The 23,478-nt window shown below is 35.2% G+C and overlaps 1 protein-coding gene across 1 annotated transcript in view; it reads left to right on the forward strand.

The window, feature by feature from the left end:
• Positions 1 to 21,082: 21,082 nt before the first annotated feature.
• LOC110441213 (liprin-beta-1-like) overlaps positions 21,083 to 23,478 on the forward strand; it is a 54,272-nt gene continuing 51,876 nt past the window's right edge. The window contains exon 1 of the mRNA XM_021484321.1: positions 21,083 to 21,512. Within this exon, the coding sequence (XP_021339996.1) occupies positions 21,186 to 21,512 (327 nt within the window). The 5' untranslated portion in view covers positions 21,083 to 21,185. The remainder of the gene's footprint in view (positions 21,513 to 23,478) is intronic.

The following is a 23,478-nucleotide window of genomic DNA, read 5'->3' on the forward strand; positions in this document are numbered from 1 at the left end:
AAAATTTATTATGGTTTATAATGGCAAATGATACTTTGAATATTACATGTTAATAACTTGATTGGAATTATAACCTTGAATTGACAGTTTGATACTTTGAAAATTTTGAGCCAGCCCTACCCCCAAGGGCTGTAGGGTGGGGCTCAAAGGAGTCAGTGTGCTAAAATTTCTTCATTTTCTTTGTTAAGAATCAGAGGTGCTAGTTTCAAATCCTTTTTAGTCTGAAATCTGTATGCTAGATATTAAATAAGGTGGTTTTATTGTTTTTTGTCACTTTGAATAATATTTCTGTTCATGTTAAAAACAAAATCAACTCTCTGTATAAATATGTCAGGTGACCTTTAAGGCCCATGGGCCTCTTGTTTTGTCATTTTGTCAGTGTTTTGACAGAAATTTTCCATCAATTTTACACACCTACCCATACATGACAACTGGATATATATATTATAGTAGAAGAGCTATCTGAACAATCTATTTTACAGGTAAAAAAATAACCTCTTTGTTAAACCCACATCATAATAAAACCGCTATAAAAGCCTGTGTACATTACAGCCAAATGGTTACCTATACAATGGTACCTGTGTACATTACAGCCAAATGGTTACCTATACAATAGTACCTGTGTACATTACAGCCAAATGGTTACCTATACAATGGTACCTGTGTACATTACAGCCAAATGGTTACCTATACAATGGTACATGTGTACATTACAGCCAAATGGTTACCTATACAATGGTACATGTGTACATTACAGCCAAATGGTTACCTATACAATGGTACCTGTGTACATTACAGCCAAATGGTTACCTATACAATGGTACCTGTGTACATTACAGCCAAATGGTTACCTATACAATGGTACATGTGTACATTACAGCCAAATGGTTACCTATACAATGGTACATGTGTACATTACAGCCAAATGGTTACCTATACAATGGTACCTGTGTACATTACAGCCAAATGGTTACCTATACAATGGTACCTGTGTACATTACAGCCAAATGGTTACCTATACAATGGTACATGTGTACATTACAGCCAAATGGTTACCTATACAATGGTACATGTGTACATTACAGCCAAATGGTTACCTATACAATGGTACCTGTGTACATTACAGCCAAATGGTTACCTATACAATGGTACCTGTGTACATTACAGCCAAATGGTTACCTATACAATGGTACATGTGTACATTACAGCCAAATGGTTACCTATACAATGGTACCTGTGTACATTACAGCCAAATGGTTACCTATACAATGGTACCTGTGTACATTACAGCCAAATGGTTACCTATACAATGGTACCTGTGTACATTACAGCCAAATGGTTACCTATACAATGGTACCTGTGTACATTACAGCCAAATGGTTACCTATACAATGGTACCAGTGTACATTACAGCCAAATGGTTACCTATACAATGGTACATGTGTACATTACAACCAAATACAAATACTTACCTGCCTGATAGTGAATTGTACTATATAAGCTGTGTAATGATTACCTGTGTTTATTTCAGTCCAATAGTTACCTGTCTGAGAATGTAGACGATAAGGTCGAGCGACTGGAGACGGACAAACAGAGTTTGGGCCTTCAAGTCAGTGTATTGTCCGAACAAGTGGAGGCCCAAAGTGAAAAAATACGGGAACTGGAGAGTGGTCTGGACGATCGCCGGGAAAGGCTTATACAGACCGAAAAAATGTTACAATCTGTAAGTAATCCATTCTGTTATAATCCATTCTGTTATGATCCATGTTGTTACAATCTGTAAGTAATCCATTCTGTTATGATCCAAGTTGTTATAATCCTTCATTAACTAATTCAGTATGATGGGTTTTAATTTTTTATTTCATAACTTATCCATTTTGTTTGATCCATGCCATCCTGAAGGAATCCATGCAGTATAATCCATGTTGTTATAATCTGTAAGTAATCCATTCTGTATGATCCATGCTGTTATGATCCATTTGCCATCCATTCCATCTAATCAGTGAGCCAGGCACACCACAAACAAAATGTCCTGTAACCTGACAGTTTTTAACAATACTTTTTGATACTTTTTGTCACTAAACTTCATAAAATCTATTTACTGTAACAAATAAAAGCAAATCTCAAAGTTTTTTTAGAGTTTTTTTGGTTTTTTTTGAAGATTCCTGAGATTATTTAATATTGTTTTCCAGAAATAAAGAAAAAATTATCATGTCTCAGCATAACCTTTCTGGCTGATGACCAATAAATTATCTTAGGTATGCTAACAATTATTTGTAGAATGTTGTGTATTTATCTCTCATTCTGTATGATCCCAGATAAACTGAGCAAAATATGGAACCCACGTCCTGTCTGACCCGAAACAAATATTTTATTCATTCATTCCTGTAGTCTATAGAAATTTATAAATCATTTTAAAGAACCAAAATTGTATGTTATCCTTACTAAAAATGTATTTTAATTGTATTTAAGTTTTGTTTTGTTTTAAAATACATACAGTATCTACAATGCATTAAAGTGAAAACAACTTCATGTAAAAAACAGAGAGATAATACATGTCATGGGAGCTCTCTCTTTCTATAATACAGTTTATTAGGCATATTAGACATGTGTAAAAAAAATTAAAAATAAATAAAAAGTTTGTTAATTAAAAATAATTTATATATCATTAAGTTTTTATTTTCCACACAAGAACATATGTTAAATGTATCTGCCCATGTGCATTCTTAATGTAAATAGTAGTTCCTGTCCATCAATCCCTTTCTTTATCAGTATTTCAGGAACACGTATTTCTGTAAGAACGATACATTCCACATCTTTCACATAATCAGCTGATGAAAAAATATTGGTGTGATGCGCCAGTAAGTTAGAGTTACTTCCCTTGCAACCAGACAGCCTTGACCTTACCAATGAATACAGTAGGCCGAGTTTTGGGAGAGAAGAAAAGTTTTGATAGTTGTTTTATTTGGTTTGTTAGTTCAACATTTGGTTGAAGAAGTAGGTAAGTACAAAAAATAACATTACTGGAGATGATTAATGAAATTTGTAGATGTACAAAACGTTTGTAACAGGCTCAGTTGTGAGATTATCTACTTCTATTTTTGGCCGTTTTTTTTGCATGGCATGCATCTGACTGAGTGCATAGACTCGTGTCTGTACCGACAGTGAAGAAACCCTGAGAAAGGCAGATAGTGACGATATTATTTAGATGTTTGATCAGGTTTGTGGGTGGAATGTGAGAAACGATTAAGGTGTTAATCGGATTAGTAGCTGTAAGACAGGCAGCCTTTGTTATACCGACCAAATGCCAGGGGGGATTTGTTTATGATTGACAATGACTGACTGGCTATTGGTAATATGTTTGTAAATAACTTCCGGTTGTATTCCCAAAGACTTGACATTAGTGCAGGAAGGTTTGTAAAGGCAGAGGACATAATGCCAGGACTCAAATGTTCACAGGTATAGTTTGTTTACATATTGATAAACAACACAAGATGGCTGTACATGTGTGGGCTAACAACACTCCGCATTTATTACACCTTATTTAAATTATATTGTAGATAATTTTATTTCACTAAACGCTGAATTACCCCAATACAATGTTATATATCTTAACTCAATGAAATTCTGTAGAAAATGTACATTATAGAAGAGAGATCATTTGTAAATTCATGGGTTACAACATGCTGATGTCATTTTAATTGAACTATTAATGAACTATTAAAAAAATCAGTTCAAATTTGAATATCTGCAGAACAGAAAACATTTGTGTTGATACAACAATTATAGCTGCCTACCTTGTCATGGGGATTGTAAAATATATTGACTGCCTGGCAATTTCACTTTCATTTGTCTCAGTGTCATTGTGTGATCAGCACACAATCTGCTGCCAACATAAAAGTATATTGATTTTGGATTTTTAGATGTATGTTGATTTAGTGTGGTTGAGTTTCTGTTGTGGTGTTTCTGTTACATGTATGCGTACACCCTGGAAAAGTAATGATGGTGGATTTCTGGTAGAAATTTCAAATGTACAATACAAAAACTAGTTCTTATCTATTGTTGTATTATGAATAGAGATTGAATCAGTGACTTCATTCTCAGTCAAATTGTGAATACAATGTAAACAGTAATATTTATTGCCAATAAGATATCTTTACTGTCAGATGATTTAGATAGTACTTGGCAATAGTAAATAATACTTGTAAACTATATATTACAGTTTTGGAATAGATCTTTTAGGCTGGATCTACTTCAGTAGATCTGAGCCTATTTAATTCATCATTTGACAACAAAGTATTCTTTGGCTGTTCAAATAGAATACTTTACTACCAAGTATATACACATGTAGGGGAGATAATTCTGGCAGATTAAGATAACTAGAATGTCAGCTGTTAATATGATATTTATCAATTTGTAGCAAAGTTATAATGCAGGCCAGCTGATTTCTGGGTCCTCACAAGAGTTCTATATAATGTTATAAGGTGATATATCAACGTTACTGCTAAACTGGTAGTAAATGGTGCAGGTTCTACTGCTGTTTATAGTAGGCCAGTAACGGAGGCTGTTCTACAATAATTGTTGTGTCAAAGTAAATTAGTGTGCACATATGTGTAAAAAGGCAATGTCTGAACATTGAAACGTCGGTGTCAGCCTCTGGCAATGGTGAGTATACCAGTCATGATGAGGCAGAAAACAAACCTAATAGTTATGTTTATAGTGTAAATGTCATATTATTTAAAAAATCTTAATGACATTTTACCTTACAACATGGTAGCTGTAATTTATATGCAGTGTACAACTACTTGCTATAGCTTATAGGCATGTTGCAAAAATAAGTCATAAAAATTGAAAAATTTAGATGTCCCGCGTGTACAATGAATGATATGTGTGTAATGAAACACTATGTAGTTCATTGATCAGTGATGACAGTGTATCTGTGTGTTTTATGTAATATACACGGTACACACAATGCACACTAGATCATACCCCGCAAATATATGATAACTTTTACCTGCCTGGTGATTGGAAGTTTACAATGCACACTAGATCATACCCCAAAAAAGCTACTGCCTATAGGACAAAAACATTATCATTCCTGCTTTATTGCTGCTGGTCAGATGTGTACTGTATATATATTAGTGATATAAGGAGTATTAACCTGCTATTCAAATGTGTAGACTCATTACCACCTTACAGGAAAGAAAAGTGATTTTTAATGATAGGAAATTTAAAAATGAATGCATTGTCAATATATGCATGCTTTAATGTAAAAGTACAAGAGCAAATGTATAGTCTCTTGTATATAGTCATGCTTATTGCATGTTATATTATATTTGGAAGGCAGAGAAAAAAAATTTATGCTGAGTTTGCAAATAGGTGGAAAAAACAGACCACTTTGAAGAGCATTTATGCTTAATTAACACATGAACCAGCTCATACTGACGAATCTGGCATCTCTAGGGATACTTGAGAGCAATGAGGATGGTGTATCAGGTAGTGGAGGAGATGTGCCATTTAGACTGTAGATATTCATGTTAGTTACGTTATTTTCAACCTTTCAAATCAGAATTCTTTTTGGCTATCAGTATCTCCCATTCACTGTACAGTAATACCTTGTCCTCTACTAAATTATTAAGGAAGCTATTTTAGGTCTGCAGTTATCTTTACATTGTCATGAAAATTTAGTTGTGAAATGAATAGCTGTTAAAAGCCGTGTACTGAGGATCAATGCTTGTGAAATTCTGTCAAGCTGGCTGAGATGTTCCGTCTGGAATCTGTTTGATTTGCTGGGATCAAGCATGAATAGGAGTGATAAATTAATGTTGACAGTGTACACGTCAATGTTCCAAATCAAATTCACAGATTGACAATATTAAGAAATGGGAAATATTGTAACATTCTTCAGGCCAGCACAAATTTGTTTGAGGTCAAATTCAATTATCAAATACCAATGTAATCAGTTGACAGAGAAAATGAAGAGTGATCAGCTTTTGTGTTACTCTTTAATCCATTATGGATAACTCCTGATTTGATCAAACCATATTAGGCCACACAAATACACAGAAAAAAGAAAACAGATACAGACCAATTTATTGCCCACCCCCTTTACCAAATCAATAATTGCTACATATTGATCCTGTCAGTGAGTTACGTGTAAAAGACTGTGTTGTAAAAAAGTGTCACAAAATGGCCCTTTCTCATCAATCAAGTCTGTATTGCTGCTGGAGTGACCATTTATTGGATCAGTGTATTGATTTCTGGTCAGGACTGCATGGTTTTAATATCCCGACCATTAATGTTCACTAGCAGGACAAACCTATCCCTAGGGTCCTTATCAGCTCCTCCTCCTCCTCCTCTTAAACACCTACAGACTGATTGTCAACCTCTTAATGTTTAAGTCTACAGATGTTGTACCACTGACTGGTATAACAGATGTTGTACTACACTGGTATAACAGATGTTGTACTACACTGGTATTACAGATGTGGTACCACTGACTGGTATAACAGATGTTGTACCACTGACTGGTATAACATATGTTGTACCACTGACTGGTATTACAGATCCTGTACCACTCACTGGTATTACAGATGTTGTACCACTGACGGGTATTACAGATGTTGCACCACTGACTGGGATGACAGATGTTGTACCACTGACTGGTATTACAGCTGTTGTACTACACTGGTATTACAGATGTTGTACTACACTAGTATTAAAGATGCTGTACCACTGACTGGTATTACAGAGGTTGTACCACTGACTGGTATTAAAGATGTTGTACCACTGACTGGTATTACAGATGTTGAACCACTGACTGGTATTACAGATGTTGTACTACACTAGTATTAAAGATGCTGTACCACTGACTGGTATTACAGAGGTTGTACCACTGACTGGTATTAAAGATGTTGTACCACTGACTGGTATTACAGCTGTTGTACTACACTGGTATTACAGATGTTGTACTTCACTGGTATTACAGATGTTGTACTACACTAGTATTAAAGATGCTGTACCACTGACTGGTATTACAGATGCTGTACTTCACTGGTATTACAGATCTAGATGTTGCACCAGTCTGGTATTGCCTGGCATGCAAAGATATGTCTAAAACTTAATTGGTTACAGATGTTGTACCACTGACTGGTATAACAGATGTTGAACCACTGACTGGTATTACAGATGTTGTACCGCTGACTGGTATTACAGATGATGTACCACTGACTGGTATTACAGATGTTGTACCGCTGACTGGTATTACAGATGATGTACCACTGACTGGTATTACAGATGTTGTCCCACTGACTGGTATTACAGATGTTGTACCAGTGATTGGTATTACAGATGTTGTACCACTGACTGGTATTAAAGATGTTGTACCACTGACTGGTATTACAGATCCTGTACCACTCACTGGTATTACAGATGTTGTACCACTGACCGGTATTACAGATGTTGTACCACTGACTGGTATAACAGATGTTGAACCACTGACTGGTATTACAGATGTTGTACAACTGACTGGTATTACAGATGATGTACCACTGACTGGTATTACAGATGTTGAACCACTGACTGGTATTACAGATGTTGTACCAGTGATTGGTATTACAGATGTTGTACCACTGACTGGAATTACAGATGTTGTACTACACTGGTATTAAAGATGCTGTACCACTGACTGGTATTATAGATGCTGTACTTCACTGGTATTACAGATATAGATGTTGCACCAGTCTGGTATTGCCTGGCATGCAAAGATATGTCTAAAACTTAATTGGTTACAGATGTTGTACCACTGACTGGTATAACATATGTTGTACCACTGACTGGTATTACAGATGATGTACCACTGACTGGTATTACAGATGTTGAACCACTGACTGGTATTACAGATGTTGTACAACTGACTGGTATTACAGATGATGTACCACTGACTGGTATTACAGATGTTGTCCCACTGACTGGTATTACAGATGTTGTACTTCACTGGTATTACAGATGTTGTACTACACTAGTATTAAAGATGCTGTACCACTGACTGGTATTACAGATGTTGAACCACTGACTGGTATTACAGATGTTGTACTACACTGGTATTACAGATGTTGTACTTCACTGGTATTAAAGATGCTGTACCACTGACTGGTATTACAGATGCTGTACTTCACTGGTATTACAGATCTAGATGTTGCACCAGTCTGGTATTGCCTGGCATGCATAGATATGTCTAAAACTTAATTGGGTGTTCATAATTTTCATACAAATGAACATAACAATTTAAACAAAATGATATCATTTCATTTTAGGAAGTTTTTTTATTGTTCAATGAACATGACTACAAAATGCTCAGTAGGTTGAGAACCTGATTGAGATTTAACTTTTTTTTTTTTACATGAAAACCTTGTGTCTAGGAATTGCATTCCTCTATGATCTTCTCATGGACAAAGTTTTTTTGCTCACATGGCCCAAAGGGCCAAGTGAGCTTATGGCATGGTGCGTCGTCCGTCCGGCGTCCGTCCGGCGTCAACTTTTTACTTTAAACAACTTCTTCTCAGTAACCAAAAGGGGCTAGGGTGATGATATTTGGCCAGAAGCATGCTGAGATGAAGGGCTACCAAGTTTGTTCAAATAAATTACCTTGATATATATTCAAGGTCACTAGGGTCAAATATGTTTAAAACCTTGAAACAACTTCTTCTGAATAACCGCGAAGCCTAGGGTGATAATATTTGGCCAGTAACATGCTGGGATGAAGGACTACCAAGTCTGTTCAAATAAATAACCTTGATTTATATTCAAGGTCACTGTGGTCAAATATGTTTAAAACCTTTAAACAACTTCTTCTGAATAACCGAGAGGCCTAGGGTGATGATATTTGGCCAGTAGCATGCTGGGATGAAGGGCTACCAAGTTTGTTCAAATGAATGACCTCTGCCCATTTTTTCTGAATTACTTTAAACTAAATCAAGACGCTGATATTTTGCCTGTAGCTTTATTTTAGTCCTCTTTTAAGGTTACAATGTTGAGATTAATACAAGCGATGCAGGCCCATTGGGCCTCTTGTTTGTTTGTGGAAGAACTTGATATTTTTTGTGAAACTTTGTATACATAAAGATTTTCATTTTGTGCATTGCTTTTAATACACGTTTATGTGGTTTTAATACACGTTTATGTGGTTTTAATACACACTTATGTGGTTTTAATACACGTTTATGTGGTTTTAATACACACTTATGTGGTTTTAATACACGTTTATGTGGTTTTAATACACGTTTATGTGGTTTTAATACACGTTTATGTGGTTTTAATACACGTTTATGTGGTTTTAATACACGTTTATGTGGTTTTAATACACGTTTATGTGGTTTTAATACACGTTTATGTGGTTTTAATACACGTTTATGTGGTTTTAATACACGTTTATGTGGTTTTAATACACGTTTATGTGGTTTTAATACACGTTTATGTGGTTTTAATACACGTTTATGTGGTTTTAATACACACTTATGTGGTTTTAATACACGTTTATGTGGTTTTAATACACGTTTATGTGGTTTTAATACACGTTTATGTGGTTTTAATACACGTTTATGTGGTTTTAATACACACTTATGTGGTTTTAATACACGTTTATGTGGTTTTAATACACGTTTATGTGGTTTTAATACACGTTTATGTGGTTTTAATACACGTTTATGTGGTTTTAATACACGTTTATGTGGTTTTAATACACGTTTATGTGGTTTTAATACACGTTTATGTGGTTTTAATACACGTTTATGTGGTTTTAATACACGTTTATGTGGTTTTAATACACGTTTATGTGGTTTTAATACACGTTTATGTGGTTTTAATACACACTTATGTGGTTTTAATACACGTTTATGTGGTTTTAATACACGTTTATGTGGTTTTAATACACGTTTATGTGGTTTTAATACACGTTTATGTGGTTTTAATACACACTTATGTGGTTTTAATACACGTTTATGGTTGTTAATTAGTAATTTACAAAATGTATCACGTCGTCAATCAATATTTAAGCTGTCAGTATTCAATAAAATTTGAACAAAAAATGGTTTGATGTAGTGGAGAGTAACAGTGTCAGTTCACATAGCTCTATAGAAATGATGTTACTGTTTCAAAGTTGGTTGAACCAGGCCTCATTGACATGTGTGTAGACGAAGACAGAGTAGAATGTTAACAAGTTGTTTGAATGTGAAACAGATGTTGGACCTGTCAGACATGGCTATGTAGAAACTCTTCCTTGTCATGGTATTCACAAAACATTCCTTGCATTTTTTTGTGTGTCTATCTGCAGTTATGGTCTTGGGGTTTCCTTATTATCTCCCTTTGACCTGTTCTTCTCTTTAGGTAAATTCCAGGAATGTTGGAAGAATATTAATAGGTTTCTCTTTTTCTCCTAGTATCAAGAAAAAGGATTTTTTTTTTTATATACACATTTCATTATTTAATCGAAAAATACAGTTTTATTATATGATCATGTTGTCCAGTACAATATCATCAATGATCACATAAATTTTCAGTGTCATCACGTATATAATGACAGCTTTTTGTGATGTTGCGGAAGACTATGAGACACATCTGATGATCATACAATCATGGTGGATAGAAAAGTAGCAGTTGTCTTGTTTATTTTATTATCCTGTTTATGTAAATCCTATGACAATAATCTAGCTATTCTGGGTCAGTATATCGGACATAAACACTCCTCCTGATCCTGGACAGTAGTATGTACTAACAACAATAACACATTGTTGTACATGAATCACATGTAGTAGATAATTCCAATTAATAGTCTCACAAGATTACATAATAATGTCATACATACAAAATACAAAATCTGTAAGTGACAGTTCAACTTTGGCTTTCAACATTGAAATTTCTGTCCCACAAAATTTGGTTTATGACATGGAGGAAAAACAAACCTGAAATATTTGATAATTTGGTATTAACATGAAAATGACTATTTGTAAGTATCAGCCTGTACTGTATGTAACAACATTACTTAGCATCTTCAACTGCATATTCAACATAATTTTGGATTGTTCAAACTCATTGAACATCCAGAACTTCATGCTATTTAAACACCAGTCACCTATAATAACAGCATGCATTTATTTAATTTTGTTGAAAGTGACCATAAGGTTTATCACAAATGAACGATAAGTTAATCAAACACAGGCCTGGTTTATAAATCATTTGGTAGACTTGCCTTCCTCTTTATCGTGTATGGCCAATAGTTGTTTTGAATGGGGCCAACTGGCCAGTCAAATCCAAGATGATAAATATAATGTGTCTTTGTACACGACATGATCATATAGGCCTTGTTTATTTTACGAAGGCTGCAATTTATGAATGGATTTTATCTTTCCAGACCGGAACACTTTAGACTTTATATGCATATTTATATCTACGAAAGATAATATGCTTTAAAGTGCTTATTTGGTCTGGTGGGTGGCTAACATGTATCTGTGTGTAGATGTAATACAGATAACGATAATTGGACTCGGCCAACCGATACCGGTGAGGTAATTGTGTATGTTATATACCTGTGTTTACCTGGCTGGCTAATTTGTCCACAGCTAATTAACCAGGTAATAAACAAGCTGACCATACATGCAGGTGAAAACCATGTGGTACAAATCGTATACAGGTGTAAATATGACCACACAGGTTAGGAAGTTCAGAGTGATGGGCTAGTGTAATAGAAAGGTACTGGGTATCTGTGTGATATCAGTCATAACCCACAGCAATGGTGAAGCCTGGATGAGTCACATTGTTTGAAATAATCTGTGTTAATTAGGCCACGTTACCTGTATAAAGGTAATGTGTGATATGACACATGTAATGGTGCCTGATTTACATGACACATCCCCCCCCCCCTCCCCTCCCACAATTCTCTTTTCCAAGGTATAGGCTGTGAACAGCAGGGTCTGTCACACCGACTTGCTGGAGACCTTTGTATATTCAACAAACTGTTTATTGTTGTAGATATATATTTAGGTTGTAACATTCAAGTAGTTGAGCCAGTGTGGTTGTGAGTATACACATCAAGTGGATTAGGGTAGGAGTTATATACAAACATGTACCTGGATTAACTGATCTTGTGGACCAAGTCTGAAGGAGAGGTTATGATAACTCTCACTTATAAGTAGGACCAAGAGGATAGCAAAGTATTTTTGTCTGTACAATATATTGGGGACATATTTGATATGCTGAATCAGAGGACAAAAATGCCAGAAGAAACAAAATGCAATGTAAGTGAATAACAAACACACTGCAGATATATAAATTTCATATAAGCTGATCAGGATACTGAGATAACATTATTGTAGTCTCTCCCTAAGTGATTCGATTAGAAATCATTCATTGCCTTTCCATGCAATGTCGGAAACATTGTTTCGGGAGAAATATTGACCATAACATTGTTAATCCATCATTGCTATGTTATACCAGGGTTGACTTATAATGTATCTCTCTTGTTGATGGGGTATTCTGATTGGAAGGTTGACTTATAATGTATCTCTCTTGTTGATGGGGCATTCTGATTGGACGGTTGACTTATAATGTATCTCTCTGGTTGATGGGGTATTCTGATTGGACGGTTGACTTATAATAGATCTCTCTTGTTGATGGGGTATTCTGATTGGACGGCCCCCTTATAATGTATCTCTCTTGTTGATGGGGTATTCTGATTGGTCGGTTGGCTTATAATGTATCTCTCTTGTTGATGGGGTATTCTGATAGGAGGGTTGACTTATAATGTATCTCTCTTGTTGCTTGGGTATTCTGATTGGACAGTTGACTTATAATGTATCTCTCTTGTTGATGGGGTATTCTGATTGGACGGTTGACTTATAATGTATCTCTCTTGTTGATTGGGTATTCTGATTGGACGGTTGACTTCCTTACACTGTATCTGACAGCTGGGTCGACCAGCCACCTTTGATGCTGAACATATAACCCCCTATCCTGTGAAGTCCAGGGGTGTAGTTGAACATAGTACTGAGTTACAGCTAGGATATCTTTCATCTGGTTCAGACCTGTCCAGTAAATGATCTACGTAAATGATCTACATGTGCAATGTGTTATTCCTGAGAATTGCCTTAATGTACATGGTAAACTCATCCGATTATGATATAAGGGTGTTTACTATTGATATGTTGTGAAGGATGATGGGGTAATAGAGGTTAGAGTGATTGAAATCAATAAAATCCGATTATGATATAAGGGTGTTTACTATTGATATGTTGTGAGTGTATGGATGATGGGGGTAATAGAGGTTAGAGTGAATGAAATCAATAAAATCCGATTATGATATAAGGGTGTTTACTATTGATATGTTGTGAGTGTATGGATGATGGGGGTAATAGAGGTGAGAATGAAATCAATAAAAACGCAAGGAGTTCATTGGATGAGTTTTGTTAAAAAGGAGAAAATAAGATTTGTTAGTTCTATATTTTGACATCATTAAATGTTATGGCCATGCATGTACTTAGAAGACATCAGATATGGGATGTATAGATCTATGAGATAGATACTCTAACAGACAACAACAACATTTCAATGAATACGTCTTCACAGAATTTACAGTAAGCTGTTGTACATATGGAAGTTATTTCTTAGTGTTTATGATAAAATCACTGTATATCATGTTTGCAATATCAATGGAAGAGTTGCATTGCTTTGAAGCATTTTGCTCCATTAGTATTAAACATGTGAACTGATGTACAATAAACTGGAAGTTTTGTGTGTTTTTACAATGTTATATGTTATACATACAAAATAGGTTAATTACCTTCTTGGAATAAATTATTATAATTGTCATCAAGTTATGTTTATATTAAAACATTGTTGGTTTTAATGTAGGAAACCTGAACCCAGTACCATTCTATACTAATAAACTTGACGAGTCTTATACACCTAAAGCAGTGTTCAGTAAGAAGTTTTTCTTTCTGTCTCCTTTGTTTTTCTACAGCACTTTTAGATTCCCTACTTCTATAGACACAACTTTGAAAGTCTGGCGATAACATAGATTTCAACACTGATAATGTAAATTATCAAACATTCCTGGCGTAATACAAATTTTGTTAGATGTGAATACTAGAAAAGATTTAATATATTTTTAAAACAAACATCACTTCATCAGAAAAAAATTGTTACTGTATTTTCATATTTTAACAAATGAATTAAGTGCTGTGTACTGTTTAGATAAATTCAGCAATAAATACTTTTGTTTCAAATAATAAAATATTTTAATTCTTGCAGTGACATTTGAGTATATAATTTGATCAACCTTTACTATTACAGTAATACTATGCTTTGAATTACTGCATATAACACATTTTTGAGAAAAATAAATCTTACAGTATGAAGTCACTGAATTGGCTCCTGTGCCCTAAAACTGATAACGTACTGCAGTTCTGGTGGCGAGGTTTCTCCCCCAACTCTCAAGTTTAGACGTTGCTGATCTTTGATTAGAATTTTCTAACATCACTGCTATCAAGATACAAAGTTATCATAAAGAAAAAAGGACTTTCAAAAGAAGCTGCAGAAACCTTAAATGTTATGGTATATATTCTATCAGGATGTGAGGGTTTTGGAGCTTGAGAAAAACATTGTCGGTAGTGTTTAAACACTGGAGATATAGGAGGGGATGTTTATCTTGTGGAGTTTCCTCACTATCTCACAGGTTACACACAGTAGGAGGATTGGGCTGCAGGTCTACGATATAGTCAAGTCTGAGCAACAATATTAGAACATCATTTCCATGTGCATGTTATACAGGTTTCACTGATAAGTTTTCATGTTATCAGAATTTTAATCAAGATGTACACTTCAAAAAAATTAAGTAAATTCTGATCAATTTGCAGTATACAACAGTACTATTGGCTATATACATGGCTATTATTGGAACATTTAGAAATACCAAAGCTATGGTTAAATAGAAATAATGTACCAGATATACCAAAGCTATGGTTAAATAGAAATAATGTACCAGATATACCAAAGCTATGGTTAAATAGAAATAATGTACCAGATATACCAAAGCTATGGTTAAATAGAAATAATGTACCAGATATACCAAAGCTATGGTTAAATAGAAATAATGTACCAGATATACCAAAGCTATGGTTAAATAGAAATAATGTACCAGATATACCAAAGCTATGGTTAAATAGAAATAATGTACCAGATATACCAAAGCTATGGTTAAATAGAAATAATGTACCAGATATACCAAAGCTATGGTTAAATAGAAATAATGTACCAGATATACCAAAGCTATGGTTAAATAGAAATAATGTACCAGATATACCAAAGCTATGGTTAAATAGAAATAATGTACCAGATATACCAAAGCTATGGTTAAATAGAAATAATGTACCAGATATACCAAAGCTATGGTTAAATAGAAATAATGTACCAGATATACCAAAGCTATGGTTAAATAGAAATAATGTACCAGATATACCAAAGCTATGGTTAAATAGAAATAATGTACCAGAAATACCAAAGCCATGGTTAAATAGAAATAATGTACCAGATATACCAAAGCTATGGTTAAATAGAAATAATGTACCAGATATACCAAAGCTATGGTTAAATAGAAATCATGTACCAGATATACCTAAGCCATTGTTATATAGAAATAATGTACCAGATAAAATCCTTTCAATATTTTATTTCAAACGACTTGATTTTCTAAGAATATTGGTAACATTCTTTTTTCTAAATTGTTAGACTATCAAATATTAATTTTGCTGGTATTTATGTAGATAAAGGTCTAAATAAAGCAATCTTGATCCTAGCCAGATTAGTTATTGTCAGGATTTCTGCTGTTTTTTATTCACCAATGTTTATACTGTTAGCTATATGAAGCTGCCTTCTGTTTGAAGTTTTTTATTTGTAATAATAAAACAAGAACACGATGAGAAGAAAGTGATTAGAAGTCGCTCCGTTAGCTTGTTAGAGCAAACAATAGGCCAGGCTGACAACATCGCGCGGGATATAATGAGGGAATGTGTTTCTTTCTGACGTCAAAATGAAAAGAACTTCCTTGTAAATGAGGAACCAAATTGTGATATATTTATCTTTTATGACATAGGAAAATTGATCCAGGATCATTAAACCTCCATATGTTTGTTAGAATATTATCAAGAACCCTCCCCCTGATAAAAAAAAATATCCAGCATAAAGATTCTGATGATCATGTGTTAGAAAATTCTGTGGAGATCATCTTTCAGAAGATTCAGACATGCATTTTGTTAATGAATTATTTTAGAAGTGATGACAATTCTCAAAGGACTCTGTTATACATTATATATATATATATAGGTTCCAGTGATGACAAGCTAACATTGTCAGAAAGTTATTAGAATAAAAGTCCCTTTTATTTTATACAAAACATCACAATCAGGTAAACCTTTAAAAGATTTACTTTTTGCCTCAAAGTTTGCAAAAAAACAACACTTTTTTTTAAAAAAGAAATCTATTCAACAGACAATATCATGGGGATCAGTAAGTTATTGATTGGAGCGAATAGAATAGGAATGCTATAACCGAGGACATGATAATGTATTCAAGTTTTAAATGATACTTGACTTATAAACAGGTTCCTCATATACTGTATTGGGTCATTAAATAGTAATACCAATGAAACCAGCTCATACAAATACTTTCCATTTTTTGAGGTTTCTTCCTTGGCACCTATCTTCATATGATCTCTGATTTTACAACGTTAAATCTGGTAACCGGAAGCAAACTAATAATGGTATGAATTATGTATCAATATCCCACCATGAAATGGGCAGAATGGAGAATAAGCATTGAATAAGTGAGAGTAGGATTTTGAACTCCCTTTGCAGGAGTATGATTATCTCCCCTTGCCATTTTCTAGTGGGAGTGGAATTAATTCCATTTGCTACTACTGATTGAGAGTATGATAACTTCCCCATGAAATGTATCAGTTTTGAGAAGAGTTTTTAATTCAAATTATAACAATTTGAAAGGATTAGAATAATGTCAATCAATTTCAGAAGTGATGATTTTCATCGCCATACTGGACGGTTTCAATTATCATCAAGACACCGTTCCTGGAGTGAAGCTTTGACGGCTGTTTATCTCCCTGGAAATAACTGGTAACTTTATATTGCTTACTAGCCAATACTGGTGCCACTTTCAATCAATTCACTCATTTTATGCCTGTCATGTTTGACAATGGAAAGGGAGGTAATCCTAAATGTCTGCACTGAACTCACATACTCCAAGGTGTCAGTAAATCAGAGGGGCAGTAAACCTTGACCACACTGACTGGTAGGCAAGGTCAAGTCTTCTCTTCCTGTACGTTTGTAAGGCATAGAATATGGACATAGATTCACTAAATGCCTTAGTGTCAAACTTCTTTTAGTACTGAGCAAGGTTCATGTCAGAGTCTGATTACTGAGCAAGGTTCATGTCAGAGTCTGAGTACTGAGCAAGGTTCATGTCAGAGTCTGAGCTATATGCGAGTCTTGGTTGTCCTGATGGATATTCCCCCGAAGACGATAAACATAATCAGGAACAAATTTCCTTATAAAACTAAAATGTTAAAAGTTGAGGTATTATAAAGATTTCTCTTATTGTTACCCTGCAGTTGAATTGCTGGTAGCTATAGGTAGATAGAGATGAACATTGTAGATGGTTGATCTGTTACCCCTACCTACAAAAGACAGGTAGAGAGAGATGAAAATTGTAGATGGTTGATCCGTTACACCTACCGTCATAAGACAGGTAGAGAGAGATGAAGATTGTAGATGGTTGATCTGTTATACCTACCTACATAAGACAGGAAGAGAGAGATGAACATTGTAGCTGGTTGATCTGTTACACCTACCTACATAAGACAGGTAGAGAGAAATGAACATTGTAGATGTGTGGTCTGTTACACCTACCTACATAAGACAGCTAGAGAGAGATGAACATTGTAGATTGTTGAGCTGTTACACCTACCTACAAAAGACAGGTAGAGAGAGATGAACATTGTAGATTGTTGAGCTGTTACACCTACCTACAAAAGACCGGTAGAGAGAGATGAACATTGTAGATTGTTGAGCTGTTACACCTACCTACAAAAGACAGGTAGAGAGAGATGAATATTGTAGATGGTTGATCCGTTACACCTACCGTCATAAGACAGGTAGAGAGAGATGAACTTTGTAGATGGTTGATCTGTTACACCTACCTACAAAAGACAGGTAGAGAGAGATGAATATTGTAGATGGTTGATCCGTTACACCTACCTTCATAAGACAGGTAGAGAGAGATGAAAATTGTAGATGGTTGATCCGTTACACCTACCTTCATAAGACAGGTAGAGAGAGATGAATATTGTAGATGGTTGATCCGTTACACCTACCGTCATAAGACAGGTAGAGAGAGATGAACTTTGTAGATGGTTGATCTGTTACACCTACCTACATAAGACAGCTAGAGAGAGATGAACATTGTAGATTGTTGATCTGTTACACCTACCTACATAAGACAGGTAGAGAGAGAAGAACATTGTAGATGGTTGATCTGTTTCACCTACCTACATAAGACAGGTAGAGAGAGAAGAACATTGTAGATGGTTGATCTGTTATACCTACCTACATAAGCCAGGTAGAGAGAGATGAACATTGTAGTTGGTTGATCCATTACACCTACCTACATAAGACAGGAAGAGAGAGATGAACATTGTAGATGGTTGATCTGTTACACCTACCTACATAAGACATATTGTCTAAAGGCAGGATTTGTCATTATCTTCTTTGATATTTCTAATTCCTAGTCATAAGTGATCCTTAATTGTGGAACATAATCCTCCAACTCCTACAGCCTTGGGCAGTTAGCACTGTATAATGGAACAGATTGATGCAGCTTGCCTTGGATTATGATATGATTTGTAAAATTGAAATCTTTTGGAGGGAGTGCACTGATGATTTTTTTTTCTCTGACTATCCAATCAAAATGAACAAGACAGATTGAAGTTATTTTGTAGAATCACTTTTCTGAAATTTGATGTGTTTTAGGATACAGAACATCTAGCTCACTCTGAAGAGAATTAATTCAGGGTAAAGAAACACATCATTTAAAACTTGTATACTTGGTAAATCTTAAGTAAAAGTATGTAAACCAATAAATCTGGATTTATAAGTAGGAGTACCAGTAAGTTGAGGGCTAGCACCAGCTGCCCGAAGGCCTAAAGACTCAAAAGGTGGAAAATAGTATTTCACAATTTTTGTAAAACACTGTTTATAAAAAAGATGATATATTTACCAAATGGGAGATTTTGATCATGAGTTTAATTTTTAAAATGTTGATTTTGATTTTCTTTATGATCTGTAATTGTCTGCCTTTGAAACACTTGCACAACCAATCTTGAGCAGATATAGCTATATGTAGCTTCATAAGTTGTAAAGACTGAATTCTTTGTACAGTTTTGGACAATAACATATGTTTAAAGTAAAACAAACTGAAAACAAATTCATAGGTTTAGGTTGCAAGTGTTAATATTATATCAGGTATATTAGAATACATAATATTTCAGTGTAGTTTGTTAGCATTACCTGAGTTTGTTTATCTATTAGTGCTATATTTCATTTCAGGATTATGGTCATATTTCAAAATATAAAAAATTATTTACTGTTAAAAGCCTAAAAGAGACAAAATTAGGTATTATTGCATTTTAAAAAAGAATTCTTTATTGTATTTCAATAATAATATAGAAGTTGTTATTGGTTTAAAAATTGTTCAAAATAAAAGTTGAAATGTATATATTAATATGTACACATTTCATAACTATGTATATATATTATAAAGACCTTTGTAGCCTCCCTTCCTGCTATCCCCTGACATTTTCTAGTTTTAATAGCTTTGTATGTTTGTGCCCTGTTTACTAAGTTTTGGTTGAGGTGATGGTAGTGATACAGCTGTATAAATATACAGACCATGAACCTTGATGCAGTACATTTAGATATGGCCTACATTGTAGAACATGTATCTGAACACTTAATCATATTTGTGCTCTTATAGGATGAGTTAAGATAGTGCTGCCTTATGATGGGTCCCCCAGCTCCCCTAGCGGTACTGGGGAGGGGGACGTTTGTTGGTTTTTATCTGCCTGTAGAACCAATGGTAGCAGTTGGGAACTGATCCCTAAAGAGCATGCTCTGTCATTCCCAATACAAGGTTCACTGTGGTACTTGCTGTTAATCCTTCAGAGCTGAGTGATTGCCCATTCCACATCCTCAGCACACGTGTTTAAATCATCGCCAAATTGTTGTGCTGGTGTTTTTTTCCTCCCCAGAAAGATTTAGTGTGATGTAGATATTTTATATATAACACAGTTCGTGACTTTGGGTGCCGAGTATGTGCTACAGGTCTCTGTGCTTCACCTCTGTAGAATCTTCCAACTTACAGGTACTGATGTGTTGGTTGTACTCTTGTGTACATTCGCAACAGGAAGTATTTCCACAGAAACGGGATCTACTACTGAAAACTGAGACTTTGGGGTAATTGGAACTGTCATCTGTCACAGGAAAATTTGGCAGTTTGTGTCCTCCTTGACAGGAGAAACCTTCAGGAATTTGACAAGTGATGTGTGATCTATTTGGAGTAAACTATAAAATTGCATTCATTAATGAATACCATACGTAGCTAGTCTGTTGGAACAAGACTGAAGATCTTCTGAGTCTGGTGCCTTATGACAGATTTTTAACAACAGAACAAAAATTGTTTGTTTTTTAGAATCAATCTTCATCTGCTGTTCAATTTACTGAATTTGGAATTATTTGAGTTTGGGATTCAATTAAATTCATTGAGATTCTCCAGCAAATTGATTGCTTCCCAGTATTAGTGATTGACAGTGTTGGTCTGGGGTACGATGTGCTATTCTTTCCAGTATTAGTGANGATTGATTGCTTCCCAGTATTAGTGATTGACAGAGTGTTGGTCTGGGGTACGATGTGCTATTCTTTCCAGTATTAGTGATTGACAGAGTGTTGGTCTGGGGTATGAAGTAGAATCTCAAAGTTATTGTGATGCTGTTGTTGTCAGAAACGATTTAACACACAACCTTTTGATGTGAGAAATAAACACTTGAGGATTTTACGAAAGTGAGTTACGTCATTATGGATAAACATAACAAACCGTCTGCCTTGAATCCTTCAGACAAGTTATCACCCACTGTGTACACCGACAGGTTGTCGCCACTGGGCTATACAGACCGAGTGTCACCCATGGGACATAGTGATTGGTTGTCACCCCAGGGTTACTCCGACTGGGTGCAGACTCGGAGCCGTCCTGACGGGGGAAGGGACGTACAAGTGTTGCCCCTCAGTCCAACTGAGGGGGGTAGGGATGTCCGTGTTAGAGGGGGGCACAGAAATGGTACCTCGCGTCCTGCCAGTACGGGCGTTTACTGTGCCCTGTGGGAGTCGAGGCTTCATGAACTCATGGTAAGTCCCGGGTGACATACCTGGTAGGTATTATCATGTATATATATATAGAGCAGTATACCCAGCGATAAAGTCTTAGACAATTTAACTTCATCATTGTTTATCTGAAGTAACATGCTTCATATATATTTGTTTAGCTGGAAATTAGCAATTAATTTATCATATATATATTTTCAAACAAAAGATTTACACTTATTGGTGTATAAACCTGTCTTGTGATATCAGTACCTGATGCTACAACTTTCGATAGATGCACAGGGTTTTATTGAATTATCCAAGTCTTGAAACTGGGATCTCATTGAGGAAACACTTTTTGACGTGTTTATCTAGGAATTCTGCTCTGATTGAAATTACCAATACTAACTGCTGTCTTTGTTATTCTTTGTAGTTATTGCTATTCAAACAAAAAATGTGTGTAGGATTTATATTAGCACTGTTTAGTATGAGAATAAATCAATGTGGCACACTGGACCAGGAACACTGTTGTAGGTTTGATATTCGTGTTTACACCTACTAGGTCACTCAGTGCTTGGACAGATGAAGGCAGATCTAATTATAGAAAAAACAGGTGCATTGATAAAACCTATTGTGGTTTGTGTGTAAAGTCTATATTGACCAATGCTATTGATTGGAGATTGTGTACTGGAGGTTAGAAAAGAGAGGTGGGAATTCATTTACCTGCAAGTGGTGGGATTTCTAGCTAATAACACAACTCTGCTTTTATAATGGATTCAACTTGGGCAATTATGTATTGCATATGTAAGAATAATGGAATGTTTAATTTCACCCCCTTAGGAGTGAGCTATAAGGGATCTCAACCGAGAATAAGATTGCAGAACACAAGGCTTTCCAGATATTTGTCAACTTCTTAAAGAATCTTTATACTCTTTTTACTTTGTGGAGGCTGTAAAAAAAGATATTATTTTACACTAAAAAAATCTTATTTTCTTAAAAAAAGGAATATAGAAGGATGCATGATGAAAAGGAAAAATGGTCATTTTAATTAGGATGCTTCCAATTTGTATGCTGTGATCAATTTTTTTACAAAACCCAATTTCCAAAGTACACAGAAAAATCTCTTCAGTCATAAAAAACCTGATGAAAATATATGTTAACACTTTTAAAAGATAACTACTTTGTATCTTGAGTACATGTCATTCTTTCATTCTGATATACATATGCTGCTTCCAGCTGGGATCCGCAGGCACACTAGGTATGGGCCAGTTGGACCATTTAACTGGCCACATGGTTAATAAAGGTTCATTATGATTGTAATAGGGGGAGGTCCGGAGAGGGTTTTGCATCCGTTGTCACTCCGTTAAATCCGTTTCGTGATCGTATAGTTTTTAGCAATGGTAATGAGTCGACAACTTCCCCTGCAGTCCTCTCTAGACCTCGCCTCTTTCGTCAGGTTACAGACCTATCAGTAGAGTGTGTCTGTCCATACCAGGTACATGTATTACCCATCAGTAGAGTGTGTCTGTCCATATATACCAGGTACATGTATTACCCATCAGTAGAGTGTGTCTGTCCAGTACATACCAGGTAAATGTATTACCCATCTAGTCTGGGTGTATAGGAGTGATTTATAATTGGAAAGCAATATGATATGGTGGATATCACCCAGAACTGGTCAGTGTCAACTCTCACCTCAGGGTTGTGTAGATCTAAGATTTCAGTAAATACAAGTGAATCACCTTATCCATCCAGTTCTTGGATTTGTATGATTATTGGACTGATAACTCTTCCAAACTAGCTTAGAATAGAGGAATTTTGTATGTTGAATGTCCTAGGTTTCTAAGTCCATAACTTCTTAACAGTACACATTTGATGTCCCGTACAGATCATTTCTATTCATCAAAACATGAAAACAAACGAAACAGAATACATTGTGATGAAGTTAATGTATCAAACATTTAATGCCAGATTTGTATGCCTGCCCCCCCCCCCCCCCCCCCCCCCCCCC

The sequence above is a fragment of the Mizuhopecten yessoensis genome, unplaced genomic scaffold, assembly GCF_002113885.1.
Source record: "Mizuhopecten yessoensis strain PY_sf001 unplaced genomic scaffold, ASM211388v2 scaffold1787, whole genome shotgun sequence".
Lineage (NCBI taxonomy): Eukaryota > Metazoa > Mollusca > Bivalvia > Pectinida > Pectinidae > Mizuhopecten > Mizuhopecten yessoensis.